General features: G+C 36.2%; 3 protein-coding genes across 3 annotated transcripts; 2 read left to right on the top strand and 1 right to left on the bottom strand.

Annotated features, from left to right (window-relative positions):
* Positions 1–525: 525 nt before the first annotated feature.
* Positions 526–4,978, top strand: LOC107492239 (RNA-dependent RNA polymerase 2). The gene is made up of 4 exons (XM_016113242.3): positions 526–1,247; positions 1,571–3,492; positions 3,744–3,894; positions 3,991–4,978. The coding sequence occupies exons 1-4, from the start codon at positions 690–692 to the stop codon at positions 4,753–4,755; spliced, it is 3,396 nt and encodes a 1,131-aa protein (XP_015968728.1). The 5' UTR covers positions 526–689; the 3' UTR covers positions 4,756–4,978.
* Positions 4,979–9,426: 4,448 nt separating this feature from the next.
* LOC107492454 (uncharacterized) lies at positions 9,427–10,902 on the top strand. The gene is made up of 2 exons (XM_016113476.1): positions 9,427–9,928; positions 10,043–10,902. Exons 1-2 carry the CDS (start codon positions 9,427–9,429, stop codon positions 10,900–10,902), a joined length of 1,362 nt encoding a protein of 453 aa, XP_015968962.1.
* Positions 10,903–12,389: 1,487 nt separating this feature from the next.
* LOC107492461 (protein MAIN-LIKE 1-like) lies at positions 12,390–13,412 on the bottom strand. The gene is made up of 3 exons (XM_016113488.3): positions 12,856–13,412; positions 12,651–12,738; positions 12,390–12,557 (listed from the first exon to the last, which is right to left on the bottom strand). The coding sequence occupies exons 1-3, from the start codon at positions 13,410–13,412 to the stop codon at positions 12,390–12,392; spliced, it is 813 nt and encodes a 270-aa protein (XP_015968974.1).
* Positions 13,413–24,334: the final 10,922 nt, after the last annotated feature.

The raw sequence follows: 24,334 nt of genomic DNA, 5'->3' as shown, positions 1-24,334 counted from the left end.
GGGAGGGAGTTTGGATTAAAAGGGAGTGTAATTAGAGTTAAAAGGGAGATGATGGTTAAAATTTTCAAGGGGTTAAAATAATCTAAATGTTCAATTAAAATAATTTAAATGTTCAATACAGTAGATATGCAGATTATTGTTTTAATGAGTATTTAGATAATTAATTTATTAAATTTGGTTGAAGCATAAAAATCTAAGAGTGATTAGTTTTATATGTAACCGACTGTTGGGGTGGGTGACGACTAGAGAAAATGTCATGGTGCTATTAGAGCCGTTGAAATTAGGCGATGCTAGAATATCTTAATAGTGGATAGAAGATAGTTAAAATTTAAAATTAAGAAATAAAAAATATTTATTACTAAAATTTAGGAGATATTTCTTATTTTTTAATTTACTATGAACCAATAAATTAATCCATTATAAACATTGTTAAGATTTTTTTTTTTGTCTCTCGAGAGAAATTCTATATAAAAAATATTCCCTCTTAACAAAACCCTTTAAAGGAAAAGGGAAGAAAGAGGGAAAGGAAAGCATCAAGCATAAGAAAACAGCAGTGAGCAGTCCAAAGCTGAAAGCTCCAAAAAGGGGGCAGTGTGACTGGGACTGTGACTGTGACCGTGACTGTGAGAGTGAGGGTAAACAAGGGTTGACTGAGTCCACCGAGTCACTCACTCGCTCACTCACCTACAATGGAGACCCTGACGGCCACATCCGACACGGGCACGACCGTGCGTGTCTCCAACATCCCCATATCCGCCACCGCCACCGACCTCGTCCACTTCCTCCAAGCCACACTGGGACCCTCCTCCGTCTTCGCCCTTGAGATCTTCACCGATCAGAACAACGCCACCTGGAACTCCCGCTCCTTCGGCCGCGTTCAGTTCGAGACACCGGACGCCAAAACCAAGGCCCTCTCCCTCTCCCACCACAACACCCTCGTCTTCAAATCCCACTTCCTCCACCTTTCCCACGCCCCCGACGATGTCGTCTTCCGCCCCTCTCTCCCCTCCCACCGCCTCGAAAACGGCACCCTCTATGCCGGCTTCATGGTCCGCGACGACCGCATGAGTGTGCTGCACACCTGGGAACGTGTCAGGGGCTGGCCCATGCCCGAGAGGAGGAAGATCGAGTTCTGGGTCCCACATGATGGACAGTGCTACAAGCTCGAGATTTGGTTCGAGGATATTCTGGAGGCCAATGGGTACTGTTTGGGTGGTGGTGACAAACTCAATGCCCTCCTCTTGAAGGTACATCCAAGTGCTTCTTGATTAATGTGTAGTGCCTACAAGGTGTTTGATTTTTTGCCAATGAGCTTCAGAACTGTGTGTTGTATTGTCTTTTTTTCTTTTTTTAATGGTCTGTTATGCATGTGGGTCTTTGCCAAGCTTTGGTACAGTATTTTTCTTACAAAGTAATGATCTTTTTCTGACTAGGCTATGCACTTAATTTTGTCGTCGGTTGATGTAATTTTTGGTTTGTTATATAAACTGCAATGACAATGTTGCAATTTTTCATCTTGATCTGTAATTTTTCTGAACTTCTAACTTTTGCTTGACTATTTCATTCTCAGCTGAAATATGCACCAAAGATTTATCAGAAAAAATTTGGGTCAAATGTGTCGTCGAAGTTTAATGCTGCTAATGGTAGGTACCATTTCTGCAAGGAGGATTATGATTTTACTTGGGTGCGTACGACAGACTTCTCAGCTATGAAGGCACTTGGACATTCTACATCGTTTTGTTGGGAGATTGAGGAAGGACCATTCAATCAGGATATTTTTTGTAGTTTCCCGCTCTACAGAGAAATTCTGAAAGATCTAACTCTAGAGGAGGGGGAAGAGTATTGTTCTCCGGCAGAAATAGTTCCACTTGTAAACTGTCTTTCTACAGATACTAAGATACCGTATGAGACCCTTTTCCAATTGAATTCCCTCATTCATACCCAGAAAATCAGTCTTGCATCAGTAGATAGTGATTTCATTGACTTGCTAGGAAGTTTAGATGAAGAAACCAAAGCCCTGATTTTTCAGAAATTGCACAAGCTGAATTCCACTTGTTATGAACCTCAAAAATTTGTGAATACTCAATTACATGTGCTAAGTAGTAAGGGTAGAGGTCCTCATCCATCATCGCAGAAAAGGCTGATGGAGAATAACATAATGAGCTGTCATAGAGCCTTGATTACCCCAACAAAGATTTATTGTCTTGGTCCTGAGCTTGAAACCTCAAATCATGTGGTAAAGCATTTTTCTCAATTTGCTTCAGATTTCATGAGGATCACTTTTGTTGATGAGAACTGGGGTAAGCTTCCAGTTAATGCTGTATCAGCTAGTTTGCAAAAGGGAATCTTTTCAGAACCTTTTAGAACTAAAATATATGAGCGGATATTGACTATTCTTCGAGATGGGATTGTAATTGGTTTGAAAAAATTTGAGTTTCTGGCCTTCTCTGCGAGTCAACTCCGATCAAATTCAGTTTGGGTTTTTGCTTCAAGTGACAAGTTGAAAGCAGCAGATATTAGAGAATGGATGGGATGCTTCAACAATATTCGCAGCGTTTCTAAATGTGCAGCGAGGATGGGTCAGTTGTTCAGTTCATCAATGCAAACTTATGAAGTGCCCATTCAAGATGTGGAAATAATTCAAGATATTGAAGTTGAGAGTGATGGTATAAAATACTGTTTCTCAGATGGTATTGGGAAAATTTCCCTCTCTTTTGCAAAAAAGGTTGCTGAAAAGCTAAAGTTGGATAAGAATCAGATTCCATCAGCATTTCAAATTCGGTATGGTGGATACAAAGGTGTTCTTGCTGTTGATCGCCATTCCTTTAGGAAGTTATCGCTGCGTGGCAGTATGCTTAAATTTGAATCGAAAAACAAAATGCTTTGTGTCACTAATTGGAGTGATTCAATGCCTTGCTTTCTCAACCGAGAGGTTATATCTTTGCTGTCTACTTTAGGAGTAAAAGATGAGGCGTTTTTGGCAATGCAGCAGGAACAAGTGCATTTGCTAGGAAGGATGTTGACTGACAGTGATGCGGCTTTGGAAGTTTTGGAAACCCTAAGTGGAGCTGATTCTAAAAGCATTCTAGTGAAGATGTTGCATGGATTTTATAAGCCGAACAGTGAGCCTTACCTGGCGATGATGCTCAGAGCAAATTATGCATACCAGTTATCTGATTTGAGAACTAGATGCCGAATATTTGTTCCCAAGGGTCGTATCTTGTTAGGTTGCTTGGATGAAACTGGTCAATTGGATTATGGTCAAGTATTTGTCCGCATAACTGTGCCCAAAGCTAAGCAACAGTTTGAAGATGAAAGCTTGAGGAAAGTGGATGGTGATGACAGCACTTGTATACTAGTGGGGAAGGTGGTAGTAACAAAAAATCCTTGTCTTCACCCTGGAGACATCAGAGTCCTTGATGCTGTCTACAATGAAGAACTAGAGGAAATGGGTTTGAGGGATTGCCTTGTATTTCCACAAAAAGGTCGTAGGTATGTATAAGCTGCATTAAATTTGCAAACCACATTTGATTGCAATCATTATTTTATTAAAGGTGAAATTATTGTATTCTTACATTTATATTTAGCCAGGTTGGGTTTTCTTTTCTCTTGATAGAAAGTCCAGGTAGATTGTTGTTAACTAATGAGTCATTAATCTTTTGGTAACAAAAGAAGATACTTATTTTGTGGTTAGTTGGTGCACTGATGTCTTGTAATGCAAATACTGTTTCGTGGGCATACAGGCCTCATCCAAATGAATGCTCTGGGGGTGACCTTGATGGAGATTTATTTTTCTTAAGCTGGGAGAAAGATATGATCCCATCTCACACTGATTCTCCAATGGACTACACGGGGAGGAGGCCTCGTATAATGGACCACGATGTGACACTGGAGGTAATTTAAACAGTCAGATAAGTATATATATATATATATTAACATTGATAAGTATGAAACCATTCCTTATCTGCTTACCTATGTTTGTGAGAGTAGGAAATCCATAGGTTTTTTGTTGATTACATGATCAATGATACCTTGGGTGCTATCTCAACCGCTCATCTGGTTCACGCTGACCGTGAACCAGAAAAGGCCAGGAGTCACAAATGCCGGGAGTTGGCAGAACTTCATTCCATGGCTGTTGACTTTGCAAAGACTGGAGCACCTGCTGAAATGCCAAGAGTTCTGAAGCCAAGAGAGTATCCGGATTTCATGGAGAGGTTTGACAAGCCTATGTATATCTCCAACGGGGTACTAGGAAAACTCTACCGTGACATAACTGAGTTGAAATTGCAAGTAACATCAAGCTCTGCCTGGTCAGAGAAGCTTGCTGAGCAATACTATGATCACGAACTTGAAGTTGATGGTTTTGACGCCTACCTTGAAACCGCATCAAGTCACAAAGAAATGTATGCTCAGAAGATGACTAGTTTAATGAAATTCTATTGTGCAGAGACTGAAGATGAGCTGCTGACTGGAAACTTGATAAACCGCGCGTCATATTTGCAGCGTGATAACAGGAGATATGGAGATATGAAGGACCGGATCCTGATCTCGGTCAAGGATCTTCAGCGTGAAGCCAAAGAATGGTTTGAAACAAGCTGTGAACCCCGTGAATATCAACCTATGGCATCTGCATGGTATCATGTGACCTATCACCCAAAATATTACCAGGAAAACTCCAACTTTTTGAGTTTTCCATGGATAGTTGGTGATATTTTACTGCATATAAAGGCTGTATATAGTGGAGTTAACAAATAGTAGCTTGGTCTAAGGATTAGGATCACTCCTTGCCAAATGAATACCAGAGGGTCATGTTCTCATCTCCACCCTCCAACTTTTACAATTATAATAATTTATCCTTCTCAAGTTTATTTAAAAAGGAGGATCATAATGTTAATCTGAGGTTTTCTTTTGGCATATTATATTCTTGCTTGGTGGTTGGCCCATTCTCCTACAACCGAAGATCCTATTTTTGGTATTGTAAATATAGAAGTTATAGATATTATTACATTAAAATATTTGATTTAATTATCTATTATCTCAATGGTATTTTAAATTGTAATGTGATTAATTAGTTGTCAGTCTAGTTTATAATACACTGATTGAAAATTTAAAAAGGTCTCAAATTAATTTTTGAAAAATTTTTAAATTTTGAAATAGTCCTTTCAAATATTTTTAATTTTTTTCAAAAGTCAATATCGTATAATGTTTTTATTAACCAGACTAGTAAAATATTATTAAAAATATATAATAAATAAAGAATACAAAACATAATAAAATATATACTAAAAAATAATTTTATTTATTAACATAAAAATATCAAAAAATAATATTATTTAAATATTAATTTATGATACCTATATTTAGATGATGTAAAAATCATAATAATAACAATAAAATCTAGAAGTCATTGCATTATGAAAGCCATTATTTATATATCTAAATTTTTAAGATATTGATATTGAATAAATTTAGAAAAATATTCCTATGTAAAAAGATTTTTTTTTTTTGCATAAATTCTAACTATGGTAGTACAAATTAAACAGATTTAATTACAAGTCTATTTTATGCAATATCACAATCAGTAAATTCAAAAGAAAATTTAAAAAATGAATGAAACACTTAGATTTATCAATACATTTCTTCTTCAAATATTGTAAAATATTAGGAGTTTTAGTGTTTCACATTGGAATTTTGTAAATCATCTACATTGATTTTGTGGTTAATTAAAACTTACAAATTTGACTTCACAGATGATTTAGTTCACACTGCATGCAAGTTCCAAATTTTTACCTTCATAAGCATCTATACAAATATTTCCAATAAAAATTTTGTTAAATTAGAGTTCTCATATCTCTTCAAACAACACTAATTCATTCTTTTCTTCGTCACTAAAGAATGATAATAGAATATAGTACTTATAGATTAAATTAAATTAATATCTAGTCAAAAATAAATATGGGTCTATTTATTTTAAATTTTATTTTTGCAAAATAGTGTCTTTCCAAAATTTATTTTAAAAATACAAAATTTTTTTTATTTATAAATAATCAAATTTGAGATAAATAAATAAACAATTTTGGAAGTTAAAATTTATTAATTTAGAAATAATTATATAAATCATTTGAAGATACTATTTTAGAATTTTTAGAAACTTTTAGGAACTGTTTTAAAAAATTTTTAAATTTTTCAGATCTATTTTATACTTCAATGTAGAGATTAATTTGTCCATATTGCACATGTAAATACATAACGACCATGTGTGTAATTTGATGTTCTATGTCAGCTATACTAACAAAAGGAATTGTATTGTCTAACGAAAATAAATATTAGAAACTATTTGGAGTATTTTAAAATTTGAGAGACTAAAATATTCGATTTTAAAAATCTTAAAAATTGATTTAAATAATCACTCTTAATTGCCATCAAAATTACTGCTATGTTCTCCATTTAAAAGATTTTTTAGTGGTAAATAATTGTTAAGATAATTATTAAATTTATTAAGCATATAAATATTTAAATGAAAAAGATAAAAATATTTTTAATTAGTTATTTGTTGGTTAATTTTTCATTTTTTAATTTTCTTTTGTAAAAATATAACAGAAAAATTAACTAATAATTCATTAAAATCGAAAAATAATATTTGATTTAAATAAAAATAATAATTATGAAGAGAGGAAATAATGTGTTAGGTGAAAAAACCATATACGTCTTGTCATAAAATCAAAGCATAGAAATGCCAAATAAATAATGCAATCCACACTTATATTCGTGTGACATTGAGGTAGAACTACTGTACAGAAACGTAGGCGTTGCGCACATTACGATATGACTCGCATCCAGACCTTAGGATCAAAAATTCAAAACACTGTACGATTTTTTTTTTCACTCGCCAGGACCTTACTGCCTACACTATAATTAAATTTTCCAATATTTATTCAAGAAAGGAATAAATTAATAGATAAAACAACTCAAGTTGATTTTAAAGCCCCTCGATATAGTGGTGCCTTATGCAATAAGTGGTTCAATCAAAATTTGTTTGGAACAACAAAGTCTTGATCTCTAAACATGAAGTGTAATTCTTATATATTTTTATAAGTAAATACAAAATTATCTATCAAATCAATTATTATATAAACAACTATATTAAATATATATTAAAAATAAAACATACATTAAAAATAAATTATATATATATAATGTTTGATTTAATAATTGATATTGTGTATATAATATTTTTGTTATATAAAATATATATAAAATAGGACAAATCACTTAATTAGGTCATGGTGAATAAAATTTTACGCAAATCTGCCAAACTAAAATTTGGTTCATGAATCAATCAATGCACGTTTTTATATAGTTCGAAGCAGTTCAATTCGAACTCCATTTACATATAATTCGAATCACCTTGATTCGAATTATACACACACGCACACACGAATTAATTCGAATCAACCTAATTCGAATTACACATAGTAATTCGAATCATGGTGATTCGAACTACACCCGTGCACGCGTTTCCAAGTAATTCGAATTTGACTGATTCGAATTATTCATGGTATAATTTGAATTATGTTGTTAAAAAATTAATAATTTAAAAATTTAAAAAATATATTTTTTATTTCATACATTAAAAAAAGCTAACAAAATATTTAATTACGAGACTTTTTTAAAATATTAATAAGCTATCAATTCGAATTCCATATAATACTCTTTTGTCTATTTTTAATAGTTCATGAATATTTTTTAATAAATTTATTTAAATTATACTACAAAAAATATTTTATTCTATTTAAAACAATTTAAAAAAATAGCTTACAAAATGTTAGGAGTACTATAAAAATTTGTAATGTTCTAATGACTTAGATAAATACATGCATGTACTCAAATTTTAAATAAAATATTCTACATAGTCAATAATAAATTAGAAATGAAAGAAAATATTTTATTACATACAAAATAATTAAAAAATATATTTTATTCTATAGAAAATAATTTTTAAAAAATGGCTTAAAAGATGTTATGAGTACTATAAAAGTTTGTAATATTCTAGTGATTTAGGTAAATATATGATAAAAATATTTTTTCTTTAATTTCTAAATTATTGTTGGGGTAAAAAACATATATGTGCCAAGTGGGGTACAAAATTACCCAAATCAGCCAAATGAAATTTTGATTCATGAATCCGCCAAAGAACAATTATATGTAATTTGAATCAACACGACTCGAATTTGATTTCAACGTAGTTCGAATTGACTTAATTCGAATTACTCCCAAGTAACGTGCCTAAGTAATTCGAATCAATATGCATCGATTTAATGAAACATAGTTCGAATTGAATCAATTCGAATTAGTAGCATCAGCAGCATGAATAAGGAGTTCGAATCTACTTGATTCGAATTACTTTTGTTTGCTAACTAAAACTAATTCGAGTTGATATGATTCGAATTATATATATAGTGCGAATGAAGTTGATTCGAATTACTATGAAGCGGAGCTTTATATATATGATGTGAACGTGAGTTGCTCTCAATAGAGGGATCAGATGGCTAGTGAGGATAGTTTTCTAGTATTGGTTCACCACAGAGGATCGATTAAGAGAAACAGGCAGTTTCCCGAGGTGAGGACACCAGAGCTGTTGGCAAAGTTGGTTGATGTGGTATCCAACTCGGGGGGTCCGAACCGGAATACACACACTGCAGCCATGGTGGCCGGTTCTAGTTCGAGACCTGCCGTTGCTTCTTCGTCTGTCCCTGCGTACGAGACACCGACCCAGCCTGTCGCATCCCCTTCATTCACTGTTGACCTCAGGGGCAATGTCGGCGACGAGGTTGGTACAGGGGAACATCTTCTGACCTCATTACATTGTGCTACACCGGCTGGTGTTGGAGACGGATTGTTTGATGATCCAGATGACGATGATGTTGAGCCGGATATGATTGTCGATGACAGTGGCGATGACCTCGGGGCGAGTGACCCGAGAGGGGGCCGCTGGTAGATCTAGTTCTGGCACATAACAGTACCCACCCCATTTTTCATCATTGGACCTGGATGCCATGAAGCAAGAAGTGCTTCCTGGGCAAGCCACTGGATTTGGCGCTAGAGATGCAGACGAGTCTGCTGGTATGATAGAGTTCCAGGTTGGTCAGCAGTACCAGGATAAAGATGAGGCCCTGTTGAGTGTGAAGACTTACAGCATCCGCCGAGGGGTACAGTACAAGGTAATTGAGTCTGACTATCGCCGGTATGTGGGAAAGTGTTCTGAGTTTGGGAATGGGTGCACATGGTTGATTCGGTTGAGTCTCCGGCAGCGCAAGGGCACCTGGGAAGTGAAACGGTACAACGGACCGCATACGTGTCTCACCACCTCTATCTCCAGCGACTATAAGAGTTTGGATTATTAGTCATTCGACATTCATTATGCCAATGGTGAGGGCTGATGCATCTGTCAACGTCAATGTGCTCCAAAATGCCACGGCCGCCCACTTTGGATTCAGGCCGACGTACAGAAGGGTCTGGATGGCGAAGCAGAAGGCTGTTGCCATCATCTATGGTGACTGGGATGAGTCGTACAACGAGCTCCCTAGGTGGGTGTTAGGAATCCAGTTGACCATGCCTGGATCAGTAGCAGTCCTTCGGACATGCCCTGTTCGAGTTGGGGGACAGCTCGACGAGTCTCAAGCTTATTTTCACAGGCTGTTTTGGACGTTCCCACCTTGTATCGAGGCATTCCGTCATTGTAAGCCGTTGGTGAGTATTGACGAAACCCATCTATACGGCAAGTATGGGGGAACGTTGCTTGTCGCAATTGCACAGGATGGGAACTCCAACATACTGCCCGTGGCATTCGCACTTGTCGAGGGTGAGAATGCTGAGTCGTGGTCCTTCTTTATGTCTCACCTCCGTCAGCACGTGACACCGCAGCCAGGTCTGTTAGTTATTTCTGACAGGCATAACGGCATCAAGGTCGCGCTTGAGTCTCCTGATAGGGGATGGCTACCTCCGGCTGCATACCGTGCATTCTGCATTTGACACGTAGCAGCTAATTTCGCCCTCACCTTCAAGGGTAAAGATGCTCGTAGGCTTCTTGTGAACGCTGCATATGCCAAGACCGAAGTGGAGTTCGATTACTGGTTTGACATTCTGCACTCTGAGAACCCGGCGATGTGTGAGTGGGCGAACAGGATTGAGTATTCGTTGTGGATGCAGTATTGTGACGATGGTCGCAGATTCGGGCACATGACGACCAATATCTCTGAGTGTGTGAATACAATCCTGAAGGGTGTCAGGAACCTCCCTGTGTGCTCGCTGGTGAAGGCCACATACGGCAGGTTGGCTGAACTATTCGTCCGCAAGGGGAGGGAGGCACAGGCCCAGCTGGGTACTGGACAACAATTCAGTCAATACCTGGTAAAGTGTATCGAGGCAAATCTAAAAATGGCGAGGTGCTTCACGGTGACTGTATACGACAGAGATAACTCGGAGTACACCGTGGCAGAGACGACTCCGGCTGGTTCGTTCTCACTGGGAAGCTACAGGGTTTCACTAGGTTCTCATACATGTGATTGTGGATACTTCCAGGCACTTCATTTCCCATGTCCGCACGCATTGGCATGCTGTGCCTACTCACGTGTTACTTGGCAGCCATACGTCCACCCGGTGTATCGACTTAGTTATGTTTTCAGTGTATATCAGATGGGGTTCACTCCTCCCATTCCGGAGGGATTCTGGCCACCTTATGACGGGCCGACCGTCATACCGGACCCGAGTATGAGGCGTCCGAGGGAGGGTCGTCCACGGTCCACTCGAATACGGACCAATATGGATGAGACAGATCCGAACCGGCCCAAAAGATGTGGCCTTTGTAGGCAACCCGGACACACTCGTCGGAGTTGTCCATAGGCCGGGGGACCCAGCCAAGCAGGGTGAAATAAATAGTAATGTCTGGTCTTATGTTCGGCTGCTATATTAGTTTGATATTTTGGTACTTTTATTTTTGTAAAACGATGTACTAGGTTTGCTAACTAGTCGGTTTTCAGTGCTTAAAAATCGTCTGGTAGAAGATATGTATGTCAAATTAAATTACTAATAATAGAAATAAGTTACATAATATCAAATATGTTATGCTCTGATGAACTAACGATATAAAATACAACAATGTTAACAATAATATATAAAATACAAGAAAGATAACAATACAAAATATAACATTGATGACGGAAATACATAACATACAACAAAGATGACGATTTAACATATACCACGTATCACAAATCATCTAAATAGGTGCGACCCAGTCCCACAACGACGTGGGACCCGTGTCCTATGACCTATCCGGATAATGGGCTCCTCATCCTCGATCTCGTCCTCCTCGTCCTCCGGGGGTGGCTGTGCAGGCACCCTAGACTGGACATGTAGGGGTCGGGATGAGGATGGTCCGGCGACTGAATATGACGGAGCAACACGTGCTGATGCTGGGGTCCCACCCAAGGCGAAAGACTGAACAGGGCCCACTGAGGGAGGCTCATTCAGATCGACATCTAGCGCAGAAGCCTGTGTCCCCGTCGTCTGTCCCCGTCGACATGCTGCCTCATCCTCCTGCATGATGGTGGTGATCTCATCCAGGAAATGTAATCCACCAAAATCTGCATCAATCCCATCACCTGCAAGAAACTCTGAAAACATGGATCCCGGAATCACCCATGGCGTATTCTCCTGAGGTGTCTGGTCATCAGCGGAAACACCAACGAAGTAATCTCCGAGCGGCCCCTCTCCAAGCCCAGTGTCAGCATGGCTCAATGGATCTCCCATATCGGATCCATACCACTCTCCCCCATGTCCGCCATGAGCGGGCCTAACATCCCCCACTGGAGCTCCTCCTCCAGCGGCATGATCACCATGATCAGGGCTATCCTGCCTATGTGCATCCCCTTCCTCCTGCCTCTACGCCCTCGTCATCGACCACTGCCCCTACCAGCCTCATCACACTCCTCTATTGCCTGGTCAAGCCATCTCCACTCACGCTGGCTATGACGTGTCCCAACTCGAGCTCTCTTCTCAACCCGACGCCTGTCAGGAACGTCATCAACTCGGTCCATATCTAGAACTCGGCCGGCACCCCTCTGCGTCGCCTCAACCGAAATAGGAATACCTCTCGGATCCCCCAAGCACATCTCAGGTGACAAGAACCTCTTTCCATGCTGATGCCACCAGGCCAAGAACTCATGTGAGGGTCCTGAGTCAGCAACAACATCGAACCGTAACACGTGATCTACACGTGTCTCCCAGTGAAGATGCCAATGCTGTAAATGGGACGGGAACCAACGGTCACCACCTCTCCCGTCCTTCGACATCAAGAAGTCGATGTTCAGGGTGGGATGTGGGGGAGGCTATATGCCGCCGAACTGCGGTAACACTCTATCAACCTGATGCCACTCAACAACCGCAAAATATATCAGGGACGTCACACACCGCCATAGCATCGTATGCCGAGGCTCCAAGACCTCCGGATGGACAACCTGGAGGACGTCGGGTGTGCTGTAGGGCATCCATATGAACTGAAAAAAGCAAATTAAATCCATTTGACAAATTCGTTAAACCATATAAACTGAAAGAAGCAGTAACTACACATATGAGCTTAGCGTACTTACATCCCGAGCCTGTAACAAGTCAATCCTCAGTTGAGCCATCTGGACCCGAGGTCCCTTCTTGCTAATCCCAGGATTGTATCCTGACCACCTGCATAGGAAATTAAACATTGTATTGCATTCATGAATGATTCTAAGAGGAATAAAGTTGCATGTGAAATTGTAAATACATAAAACAAGGGTAAATTGTATAATAAGATAGTGGTACCTTGAACAAAGGGGCCAGCTAAACGCATCATACCCAGCAGGCCTAAAACCAGGAAACCGCCAAAAGATCCAAGACTGAAGTAACTGTAACGGCCCAGCTAACTTCACGACATGTCGTTTGGCCACTCGGCACATGCACCTATACAACCATGCTAGTGCCGCCGACCCCCAGCTATAGCCACCCATCTCCTCAAGCCGAGCCACAAATGGTAACCATCTGATGTGAATACGATTGCCGGACTTGTCGGCAAACAGCTGGGTGCCCAACAACATCATGATATAGGCACGGGCAAAGCGCCTGACCGTCTCCTCATCTGCCCCCTCGGGGCACTCTCCAAAGGTCTCCTGGAACCAGGTGCAGTTCACAGCGAACTTCTGTATCTGGTTCGCGGGAGGTAACACACTGAGCAACTCATGGAACCACTGCCACGCTGGCCTGCCACCCTCTATGTATACGTGGAAGTCTGTCAGGCAACCACTGACGTAACGTCCATCTACTGGCAACCCCAACTGATAAGTGACGTCCTGAAGCGTGATGGTGCACTCTCCGAACGGCATGTGGAACGTGTGCGTCTCCGGACGCCACCGCTCCACGAAGGCACTCACAAGGGGCTCCTCCAATCTGAATCATCTGTCGTTCAGTCTCGCAAGATGGTATAATCCAGCCATCTGCAAGTACGGAACGTACCTCTCATCTAGTCGCATCCCCTGCTGCCGCCGCATGCTCGATATGCAATGCCGAGGCTGGGCATTACATTGACCACATAAATATTTTGAATTACAATACCACTAACAGATAAAATTCACGACGTAAACAATTAACATATACCACTGGCAATAACATATATAGTCAAACGCTAACAGAATTTCATACGAAAACCGCAAACATAGACCTTTTCTGTAAAACACATGCAAAAAATAATGGTGGTAAACCACTAGCAAAACCACATGCTAACACCGCATGCAGAAAATCACTAACATAATCCACATGCAAATCTACTAAAGAAAACCACATGCAAAACCACTCAATTAACCATCTCCAATACCACCACCCGAAACCGCTAACATAAACCGCTAAGAAAGAACCACCCAAAACTGAAAACATAAACCACCAAAAAAACTGGAAACAAAACCACTAGAATAAACCGCATGCAATACCACTAGCCCAACCCACTAACATAAATAGCCAATAAAACCGCATGCAAATAAGCTCAAATATACCACTATCAATACCGCTATCAAAAACCACTGACATAAACCAATATCATAAACCACTATCAAAAACCACTAACCTCGTCGTTGATCACCCCTGCGATATGAGCAACTCTATCCAGTCGATACAGCCTTCCCGGATCGTCCTCCATCGCCTGACTTTGCCGCTCCACTCTTTCTCGGACCGATTCTGGGTCGTTTTAGCTGGGATTTGGTGGGGTGTGAGAATGAAAAAGTGGTTCGAATGACCTTGACTCGAACTCCTTATATAGGCTACTCCCTTGTAATTCGAATTATATCGTTTCGAATTACTATTAGTTTCGAACATTGAGTAATTCGAATCAACTTGATTCGAACTACCTTAAAGGCTCGAATCCCTACTAATTCGAATTGATTCGATTCAAATTATATGTTTATAATTCGATTCGAATTATATGTTTATAATTCGATACATATCGATTCAAATTATACGTTTATAATTCGTTACATATCGATTCGAATTACGTATTGCGAATTGCTTTGAGTAATTCGAATTAAGTCAATTCGAAATACGTTGAAATCAAATTCAAGTCGGGTTGATTCGAATTACATATAATTGTTCTTTGGCGGATTCATGAATCAAAATTTCATTTGGGTGATTTGGGTAATTTTAAACCCCATTTGGCACATATAGGTTTTTTACCCTATAAAATATGAATATATGTTAATAGTATATAAAACAAAACATAAATATATACAAATCGATGATAGTTAATTTTTAATATGTACATAATATATTTATACATAAATAATTATTCTTCTTTTACATTAGTTTAACATTATAACATAATTAAAGAAGAGGGAAAAATATAACAAAATAACTAATAAATAATTATCAAACAATATGAAATAATATTTTTGATGAGTTTGGAAAACTCTAATTTAATTTTAATGATGAACAAACATTATTAAAATAATTAATTACAAAATTATTAATTTGATGTTAAATTAATTAATAATTTTGTTTTGCAGGATTTTTAATGTGGGCTGAAAATAAAAGGAAAATTGCAAACCCAAGTACATTCAGCATTGATACAAAAATATTTTGTTTGGCTGAATTATTGTTCTTGTTATTGGGCCAGAATTCAAACTATCATAAGCCCAATTCATCTTGCATGCTTGGTCCGAAATCATAAGGAAATGGGCACAATGCACTTTTTTAACTAAAACCCATTCCTTTAAGCATGTTACAAGCTTCCAACGGATTCCATTTTCCACTTTGGGATGGATTTCAAATTTAATTTAAGCATTGGAAACATAAGTGAGAGAGAGAAATTGATTTGATGGCTTTAATGATTCTACACGCCTATCAGTAAAGGGAAGTGGGAAACTTGAGTGCACTTTTATTCCTTCTCTTTGCTACATTAAATTATTTGATCAAATCAATTGAATATCTTCTTTCTTCTCTCTCTAATCTTTCTTTCTTCTTCTCTTCGGTCATGTCACAGCAACCATGGAAGCTACACTAAGCTACCAAAAGGAAAAAGAAGAAGCTGCATGCATCAAGACCATCAAGTTAATGATGACGCAAAAAATAAAACCAAAAGTATGTTGTGGCTGAGATAATCACCAAATGTGGTAAGATTTGGTGAGGTAATCTCGGATCCTCCATACTCAAAAAGAAAGATGAAGATTCGGCCAGCAAGGGAGATTTTTGAAGCATGGCTTGTCTTTGATTCTGCTCAACCACCACAGGAAGTAGCTAGAGTGGCGAAGTGATGGTTGAGGCAGATATTGAAGCAGATGAAGTCATCATCATCATAAAGCATCAAGGGCCAGAAATCCATCTTGGAGAGCAAGCCAAGGATAGAGAGCTCGGATTGATGAAGAGTGATGATCAAGAAAGGACTAGAGGTAATTGCATGTTGGGTTTTGCATGGTTATCTCTTCTCTCTCTATGTGGCCGAACCGGTTCTGTTTCTTGAAGGAGGAAAAAGTTGGTTTAGGTGTTGGCTTCAAGTGTGGAGGCTTCCCTCTTCTTTAAAAAGAGAGAACAGCCACTGTTTGGAGCAAGGAGAAAATTTGAGAGTGTAAGGCACAGAGTTCTCAGAGTTACCTGAGCTAACAGTTTTCTCTTCTCCTTCAATGTATTCTGTTTAGTATTTTTCTGTTTAATTTTGTCATGTCTTGAGTCTCATGGAAAAAGACAAACAGTGAGGTTTGTATAAAAAAGCCATAGAGCGGAAAAAGGCAGAGAGTGCAAAATTAAAAGAAAAAGCCATAGATGTTTTAGAGTTCCTTTGTTCATCTATGTTGTGTTTCATGATTCTGTGGAAATCCCCTTGTAAGTTGGGTTAGCACTTTACAATTTGTAATCTGGATGATTATAGTGAAATTCCATCATTGTTGTGATGGAGACTGGATGTAGGCTGCACTGCACTTAGCAGCTGAATCAGGATATATCTGGGTGTAATCTTCTCTCTCTCTTCCTACTTCAATTCTATTTTTTACTGTTCAGATGAAAAATAAAAAATGTCTCGTGTCAAGTGACGAGACAAAATGAAAAAGTCTCATGGCTAGGGACGAGCTAAAAACAGAAAAGTTTCCTCTAAGTCCAGTAAGTGTTAGCAAAGAAAAAAGGGGGCTAAGATTCAACCCCCCTTCTCTTAGCCATTGAAACCATCAGTTTTTATATTAAAAAATGATAGAATTTTCTTGGATGAAATGTGTGATATAATAAGCACTACTCAGTAATAATTAATAAAATGGCATTTCATCAAAAGTGATGTGAATTAATATAATACAATTAGATAACCAATAATTATAAAACATTATTCAGTCAACAGATACATATTTAGATTTTATATCTTACATCTTCTCTCTTGCATTTAAATTACAAAATCAACATTCTTAAAAATCAATATCTTCAAATTAGAATCAAAATCTTATAAAAGATAAACAAAATGAAATCTTAAACAAAACTAAATTAACAAAAGCAAAATCAGGAACAAAAACATAACCCAACGCAAGAAACTGATGTGCCGCTGCTCCCCTTCTTCTCGTTTCCTACCTCTTTGAAGCACATCCCGAAATTTATTCATATTTTTAGTTGTGTATGGGATCAATATGAGATGCGTTTAGAAGGTGTTTGATACGTGCTTCAAATGTTTGAGATATGGAGAGTTTAAGTATTATTTAGAAGATATTAGTTTACATTTTTAGAATATTTAATTTGATGTATTTTGATTTCGTTTATTTAATTACTAGATTGGATTTTATATCTATGGATTTAGGATTTTCTATATTTTAACCTAATAAGAGGTTATAAATACCTCATAAACTAGAGTAGTCATAGTATAGAATGATTTAGAGGTTTCAAAATCCCTTTTTGATTTCGTGATGAAATCATAGTGTGGACAATTGAGGTTGAGAAATTCCTCTCTTGTTGCATCAAGGAATTGGGTAGAAGGTTGAGGAGTCCCTTCGATTCAATTCCCAAATTATGACATTGACAAGTTAGGTTGAAGAGTCCATCTCTTGTTGCGTCAAGAAATTGGGTAGAAAGTAGAGTGATTCTCTTTGTATTCAATTTCAATCTATTATTTTTGTTTCTATTTTAATTTCAATTTCAATTCTTGTCTTGTTTATCTTGTTATTTCGTATCATTTGGTATCAGAGCTCAGGTATTAGATTAATTCTTATTAATCTATATTTGTTCTTCTTTTATCATAAAAAAGTCCAGTACTTACGCGTCTTCCTTTAAGTTCTTGTGTTCTTATTTTCGTTTGCATTTCATTATTGTTTTGTCATGATTGTTGATTTTATTGTTTGAAAAAATAAAAAAAGCATATAGTGCAAAAAAAAAAAAGAAATACATACAAAAAAAGAAAAAAAAGAAATTATCTTCCTTGTAATTATTGTACTTTTCATATACTATTTTTCCACCTACAAGATTCAAAGACGAATCTTTTTTGAAGAGGAGGAGAATGATACGTGCTTCAAATGTTTGAGATATGGAGTGTTTAAGTATTATTTAGAAGATATTAGTTTACATTTTTAGAATATTTAATTTAATGTATTTTGATTTCGTTTATTTACTTACTAGATTGGGCCTTATATTTATGGGCTTAGGGTTTTTTGTATTTTAACCTAATAAGAGGTTATAAATACCTCATAAACTAGAGTAGTCGTAGCATAGAATGATTTAGAGGTTTCAAAACCCCTTTTTGGTTTCGTGATGAAACCATGGTGTGGATAATTGAGGTTGAGGAGTCTCTCTCTTGTTGCATCGGGAAATTGTGTAGAAGGTTGAGGAATCCCTCTGATACCAAATGATACGAAATAACAAGATAAACAAGACAAGAATAGATAAAAAATACTTTTGAATGTTGATTTTCTATAACATAATCACTAAGATTACAATTGTTTAGGCAATTAATTCTATATTTGCTCTCTTATTAGTTCTATTTTTTAAGTAGAAACTGATTCTTCTACTTCATCTTCATCCATAACGGTGTTGTTGTATGTGGTAAATAGTAATAAAATTTTATTTCACAATAATCTTGATGACAATGCCAAAGAAATTATTGTGGAGTTAGTGTTTGCTGTTTTGTTGTATATGATATGGTAGATAAAAATAAAAAATAAATATAAAATGTGTGTCAATCTATATTTTGTTGTTGTTTTTTATGTTTTTTTACTTCTATTAGAATTTTCTCTTTTTTATTGAGGTCAAGAACTTACTATAACTAACTATAAAAATAATAGCAGCTATATAAAAATAAAATTACATGAAAAAAATAAAATTAAAACTGAGATTTTATACCACACACAATGTTAAATACAAATTTAATAATAAAAATAGAGTGGTAAAATGATAAAAAAATGGAAGAAATATATGCAATAAGTGGTTCAGATGGAACATTATTTTAAAATAGTGGTTGAGGGTCAATATTTTCAGCAGATAAATCATTACGTAAAAATAATGGTGGAAGGTCAATGCTTCTAGCAGATGGAATCTTGGGTGAAAATGGTGGTAAAGGACTAATATTTTCAGTATTTTTTCAGAACCAAGAATAAAGGTAGATTTTTTTTGTTTTGAAATCATTTTTTATACAGAAACTATAGAATGACTTATTGAAGAAGAGAAGTCATATATTTTAACTTCTTCAAAAAGCTATGAATTAACTTTTCGAAAAAATTAAAAGTTCTTTTTAAAATAGCGTCAAACACGCATACTGTAACTTTTCATAATTCAAAAATAAAAAAGTAGCTTCTCCTCAAACGGACTCTAAGTTTCAGATGTGTTTAAAAGACATTTTCAAGATATGTGTTTTATATTTGAGGGATGAGTTGCTACGTTTGAAAATAAAATAAACTACAAAATTAAAGAAAATGAGCTTTAGAAAAGATAAGGAAGAACAATTTTTAAAGGAAAAGTATATGGAACCAAGAGGTTATCAGCCAAAAACTAAACAAAACCATATTTATTAATAAGAGGAGTGAAAGATAATGAGAGAGCGAGGGCGAGAGAGAGTGAGGGTGGGAAACACGGGAAGGGAAGGGGCAGAGATCCAAGGGTTTGGAACAGAGAAGAGTATCGGCGGCTAGAACATGAGTCTTTCTCCATTTTTGTACACAATCTTCCTGAAGACGTTTCGAAGAGAGAGTTGTTCCACCACATCTTTGTCGCTCTTGATAAATGGATCACCATCTAAGCCGTTCAAAATGGAAAGGGGTTTGAGACAAGGCAACCCGCTATCTCATTTTCTGTTTGTACTGGTTGTAGATGTTCTGCATAGAATGATTGGAGAGGCAGTCAGAAACGAGCGCATATCACCATTGACGGTTGGAAGAGACAACATAGAATTGTCACATCTTCAGTTTGCGGATGACACTATTCTGTTTTGTCCACCAGAGGAGGAGACTGTGAAGAATTACAAGCGGCTTCTGCATTGTTTTGAGTTGATGTCAGGGCTAAGTATAAATTTCGACAAGTCCAGCTTGATACCAATCAACTGTGAAGGGCAATAGGTTCACCGAATGTGTAGCTTATTGGGTTGCAAGGAAGGTACCCTACCTTTTAAATATCTTGGAGTTCTTCTTGGAGCAAATCCGAGATTAGTCAAGACTTGGAAGCCTATTATTGACAAGGTGGAGGAGAAACTGAGCTTGTGGAAAGCTAAAGTACTAAATAAGGCTAGAAAGTTGGTACTTATAAGATCAGTATTGAACAGCTTGCCAGCGTATTATTTGAACTTATATAAGATGCCAAAAGCTGTGGCTGAGAAGCTGATTTCTCTACAGAGAAGATTCCTTTGGAGCAAGGAGGAGGGGAGGCAGGGTATAGCTTTAGTGAAATGGGAAGTGGTGCAGGCCCCTAAGAAGATTGGAGGGTTGGGAGTGGGTGACACTATGCTTCGTAACACTGCACTTCTGTTCAAGTGGTGGTGGTGGTTTGCAAAGGAAGAGTGTCCGTTGTGGAAAAAAGTAGTCTGCTCCTGTAATAATTTGAATCTGAATGAACAGTTATCCACTCAAGTGCTACCTACTAGAGGAGGTCCATGGAAGGACATTTGCCAAATCCTTATAAAGGAGCAACATATAAGGGGTAAGATGCTTATAGGCTTGTCCATGGAGGTTGGAGATGGGAGGCGGACTAGGTTTTGGGAGGACGTATGGTTACATTATGGACCCTTGAAAGATCGATTCCCCAGGCTGTTCTCTATTTCAAACCAATGTGGATCGGTTACAGGGGATTGTGTGTTTTGGGATGGGCTAGACTGGATTTGGAACTTCCAATGGAGGAGAGAACTTTTTCAGTGGGAGTTGGACCTTCTGGGTCAGTTACATAAGACTTTGCGACCTGTGAAGCTCCTAACTAACAGAGAGGACAGAGTGGTATGGAAATATGATAGGCAAGTAGTTTTTTCGACTAACTCATTTGTGAAAGTTTTACAGATGGAATTACTGCCGGAGGATATATCCAGCTACAATTTCACTAAGACCATCTGGAAGGGTGTAGTGCCCCCAAGAGTGGAGCTTTTTACATGGTTTGCCTTGGTAGGGAGGGTGAATACTAAGGATAGGCTGAGTCGGTTCGAAATTATTAGGCAGGAAGATACTGGTTGTGTTCTATGTAACAATGATGTGGAAAGGGTCCATCACTTGTTTCTCGGCTGTGAGTTTTCTTGGCAGGTGTGGTGTGCGTGGATAGCTGCGTTTGGTCGACAATGGTCTTTTTCGGGTTCAATGAAGGATCATTTTCAGAGCTGGACAGAAGAACCGCGTAGAAAAGAGGACCGTAAACAGTGGTTGAGGTGCTTCTGTGCAATAGTTTGGAACCTTTGGCTAGAAAGGAATATAAGGCTTTTTTCAGAATCAAAGCAAAGATGTACAAGAAATTATCAACATGACCTCGCTTAGCTGTAACGAGTGGAAATGTGTGGATCCCTTTGGTTGTTGATGGCGATGCATGTGATGACTTGCGGATTCTCTTGTGCTGTTTGATTGTTTTGTTTTCTTTATTTTGTTTTTAATTCTGTTTGCTCCACTTTAATGTGGAGCTCTTTTGTTTCAAAAAAAATTATATTAATAATTAATTAATTTTAAATTTTTTAAATTCAAAATTTAAAAAATTTAAAATTGGTAACCCTAATTAAAACCTATAAAAACATTCCTCTTCTCTCTCATATTAACCTACTCACCTCCAACAATCACACATACAGACCCCTCTTTCTCACCGTCAGGCCCTCTCCGTCTGCCCATCGGATTCGCCACGAGCGGTGTCGTCTTTGAGCTCAGAACGCCAAGGATCTCCTTCCTAATCTTCCTCCACTTCAGTTCTTCATGGTGGAAGGAGTTGCTCGTCGCTTTTCCTACCTAACGGCTTTCCTAATGCCTCTGTTTCGTGCCATTCCTCTCCAGCCATTGCACCAATTTGTTCTCCATATTTTTTTTATTTTTTTTGTCTCTGCGTAAGAACCTGATTATTATTTTCATTAGCTCAGTGCGCCTTATACTCACCGCCACTCTTCAAAAACTCCCATCCTCAATTTTGAGTATTTTGAGTCGCAGTTCATCACGATGTTGCTCTCTGTGTTTATGGATATTAGGTGCTATTTTGATGATTAAAGAGACTGCAAACTACACACTTGATCTTAGTCAAAAGGATTCTTTGAACAATTACATAAATATAAAAAAACATTCATTTAATATAAAAAATATTCTAATACTTAACAAAAGAAATATCCAGTTATATTTTAACAAAAATAATTAAATATCTATAAAATTTAAAAAAATTATGAAATTCTTAAAAAATAGAGACATTCACATTTGTAATACAAAAAAATTCGAAAAATACATAAAAGAACATTCATTTAGTATGAAAAAAAAATATTCTAATACTTAGCAGAAGAAACATCCATATATATTAACTCGTAGAAATTTTGGATTCACCTAAAGATATTTAGCTGGTTTTTGGCTAATACCCTTTTGGTTCATAAAGCATTACTCATTTTAAAAAAAAATAATAAGATGTGAAATGACATAGAAAAACATTATGAAGTAAGAAATTGTGAAGGGAGATTAGGAGCGCCAATAGAAAGAAAATGGAGTGGAGTACCAACCCGGCCCCTGTCCATTTCTAAGAATGACAACGCGACCCCTCAAAATAAAATCGATCCACTTCGGTCCTTATCCCCTGATTCCGTCACACAACGCGGTCCTTGTGGGTATTTTTCCGTCAACTCTGAACAGAAAATGCTGACGTGTCAGGTTCAGAAATGGACATGGATATAATTGTCTCTAAATTTAAATTGGTTAAGGATTTTTGTCCTTATAATTTTTTAAACAATATTTTTTTAGATTATTTTTTTATTTATTATATTAATATTTTTTTAATAAATTATTAAATATATGGTATAATAGGTACAAACTAATTAATAAATTATTCAAATTTAAAAATATCATTTATTATGAAACTAAATAAATAATTCTCAAATATAATTTTTAAATATATAAATAATAAACACTAAAATACAGTTAATACATTAATAATAATCCTACGATATACTATTAGTATTATGATCTAGATAATTTTCACAATAAATTAAAAACTAATGAACACATTATTTGATAATGAAAACTAATGAACACATTACTTGATATATAGTAAAATATTTGAGTAATAACAAATTTAATTTTTTATCTCTTTAAACTAAATTAATAATTCTATTTGATATCTTTGTACTAAAATATACTATAAGCAAGTTACTAATACTAAATAAAATAATTAAAATATATAACCTTTAATGAAATAATTAAATACTAATTGAAATAATTCAATTTTTTATCTCTTTAATTGAATTTTAATATACTTAAAATTTTAATTAATCTATATTATTCTTATATTGATAAATATTTATCAATCTATAACCTTATGATCACATGTATTATTAATAGATTAATAATATTATTGATACTTTAAATTTATTGAGTTTATAAATGCTCTCCATCATATATTAATTATATTTTAATTATTTCATTTAGTATTAGTAGTTTACTCATAATGTATTTTGGATAGTTTACTCATAGTGTATTTTAGTATAAAGATATCAAATAAAATTATTAATTTAGTTTAAAGAATTAAAAAATTAAATTTATTATTACTAAAAATATTTTACTACATATCAAGTAATGTGTTTATTAGTTTTCACTTTATTGTGAAAAATTATCTAGATCATAATACTAATAGTATATCATAGGATTATTATTATTAATGTTTTAACTGAATTTTAATGTTTATTATTTATGTATTTAAAAATTATATTTGAGAATGATTTATTTAGTTTCATAATAAATGATATTTTTAAATTTGAATAATTTATTAATTAATTTGTACTTATTATACCATATATTTAATAATTTATTAGAAAAAGAATATTAATATAATAAATAAAAAATAATCTAAAAAAATATTGTTTAAAAAATTATAAGGACAAATAAATCCCTAACCAATTTAAATTTAGAGACAATTAGACCCCTGTCTATTTCTGAACCTGACACGTCAGCATTTTTCGTTTAGAGTTGACGGAAAAATACCCACATAGACCGAAGTGGATCGATTTTATTTTAAGGAATCACGTTGTCATTCTTAAAAATGGACAGGGTCGAGTTGGTACTTCGCTCAAAAAAAATGACATAGGAGGGTTCGCACCAGTATGATATAAAAAGAACACAAATGAAAATTAATTTGATTAATAAAATAAATTAAAAGAATTCAAACACAT

This window comes from Arachis duranensis, chromosome 1 (assembly GCF_000817695.3).
Source record: "Arachis duranensis cultivar V14167 chromosome 1, aradu.V14167.gnm2.J7QH, whole genome shotgun sequence".
Lineage (NCBI taxonomy): Eukaryota > Viridiplantae > Streptophyta > Magnoliopsida > Fabales > Fabaceae > Arachis > Arachis duranensis.
Note: the sequence above shows the minus strand (reverse complement) of the source record. Positions and strands in the feature narration are given on the sequence as shown.

Coding starts and splice junctions, on each gene's coding strand:
- LOC107492461 (XM_016113488.3), bottom strand. CDS start 13,412: ATGCCGTTCGGAGAGTGCACCATCACGCTTCAGGACGTCACTTATCAG. Junction 12,739..12,855: donor AGCTGGCCCCTTTGTTCAAG/GTACCACTATCT, acceptor TTTCCTATGCAG/GTGGTCAGGATACAATCCTG. Junction 12,558..12,650: donor ACTTGTTACAGGCTCGGGAT/GTAAGTACGCTA, acceptor TGCTTTTTTCAG/TTCATATGGATGCCCTACAG.
- LOC107492239 (XM_016113242.3), top strand. CDS start 690: ATGGAGACCCTGACGGCCACATCCGACACGGGCACGACCGTGCGTGTC. Junction 1,248..1,570: donor TCAATGCCCTCCTCTTGAAG/GTACATCCAAGT, acceptor TTTCATTCTCAG/CTGAAATATGCACCAAAGAT. Junction 3,493..3,743: donor TTTCCACAAAAAGGTCGTAG/GTATGTATAAGC, acceptor GTGGGCATACAG/GCCTCATCCAAATGAATGCT.
- LOC107492454 (XM_016113476.1), top strand. CDS start 9,427: ATGGTGAGGGCTGATGCATCTGTCAACGTCAATGTGCTCCAAAATGCC. Junction 9,929..10,042: donor GCACGTGACACCGCAGCCAG/GTCTGTTAGTTA, acceptor GACACGTAGCAG/CTAATTTCGCCCTCACCTTC.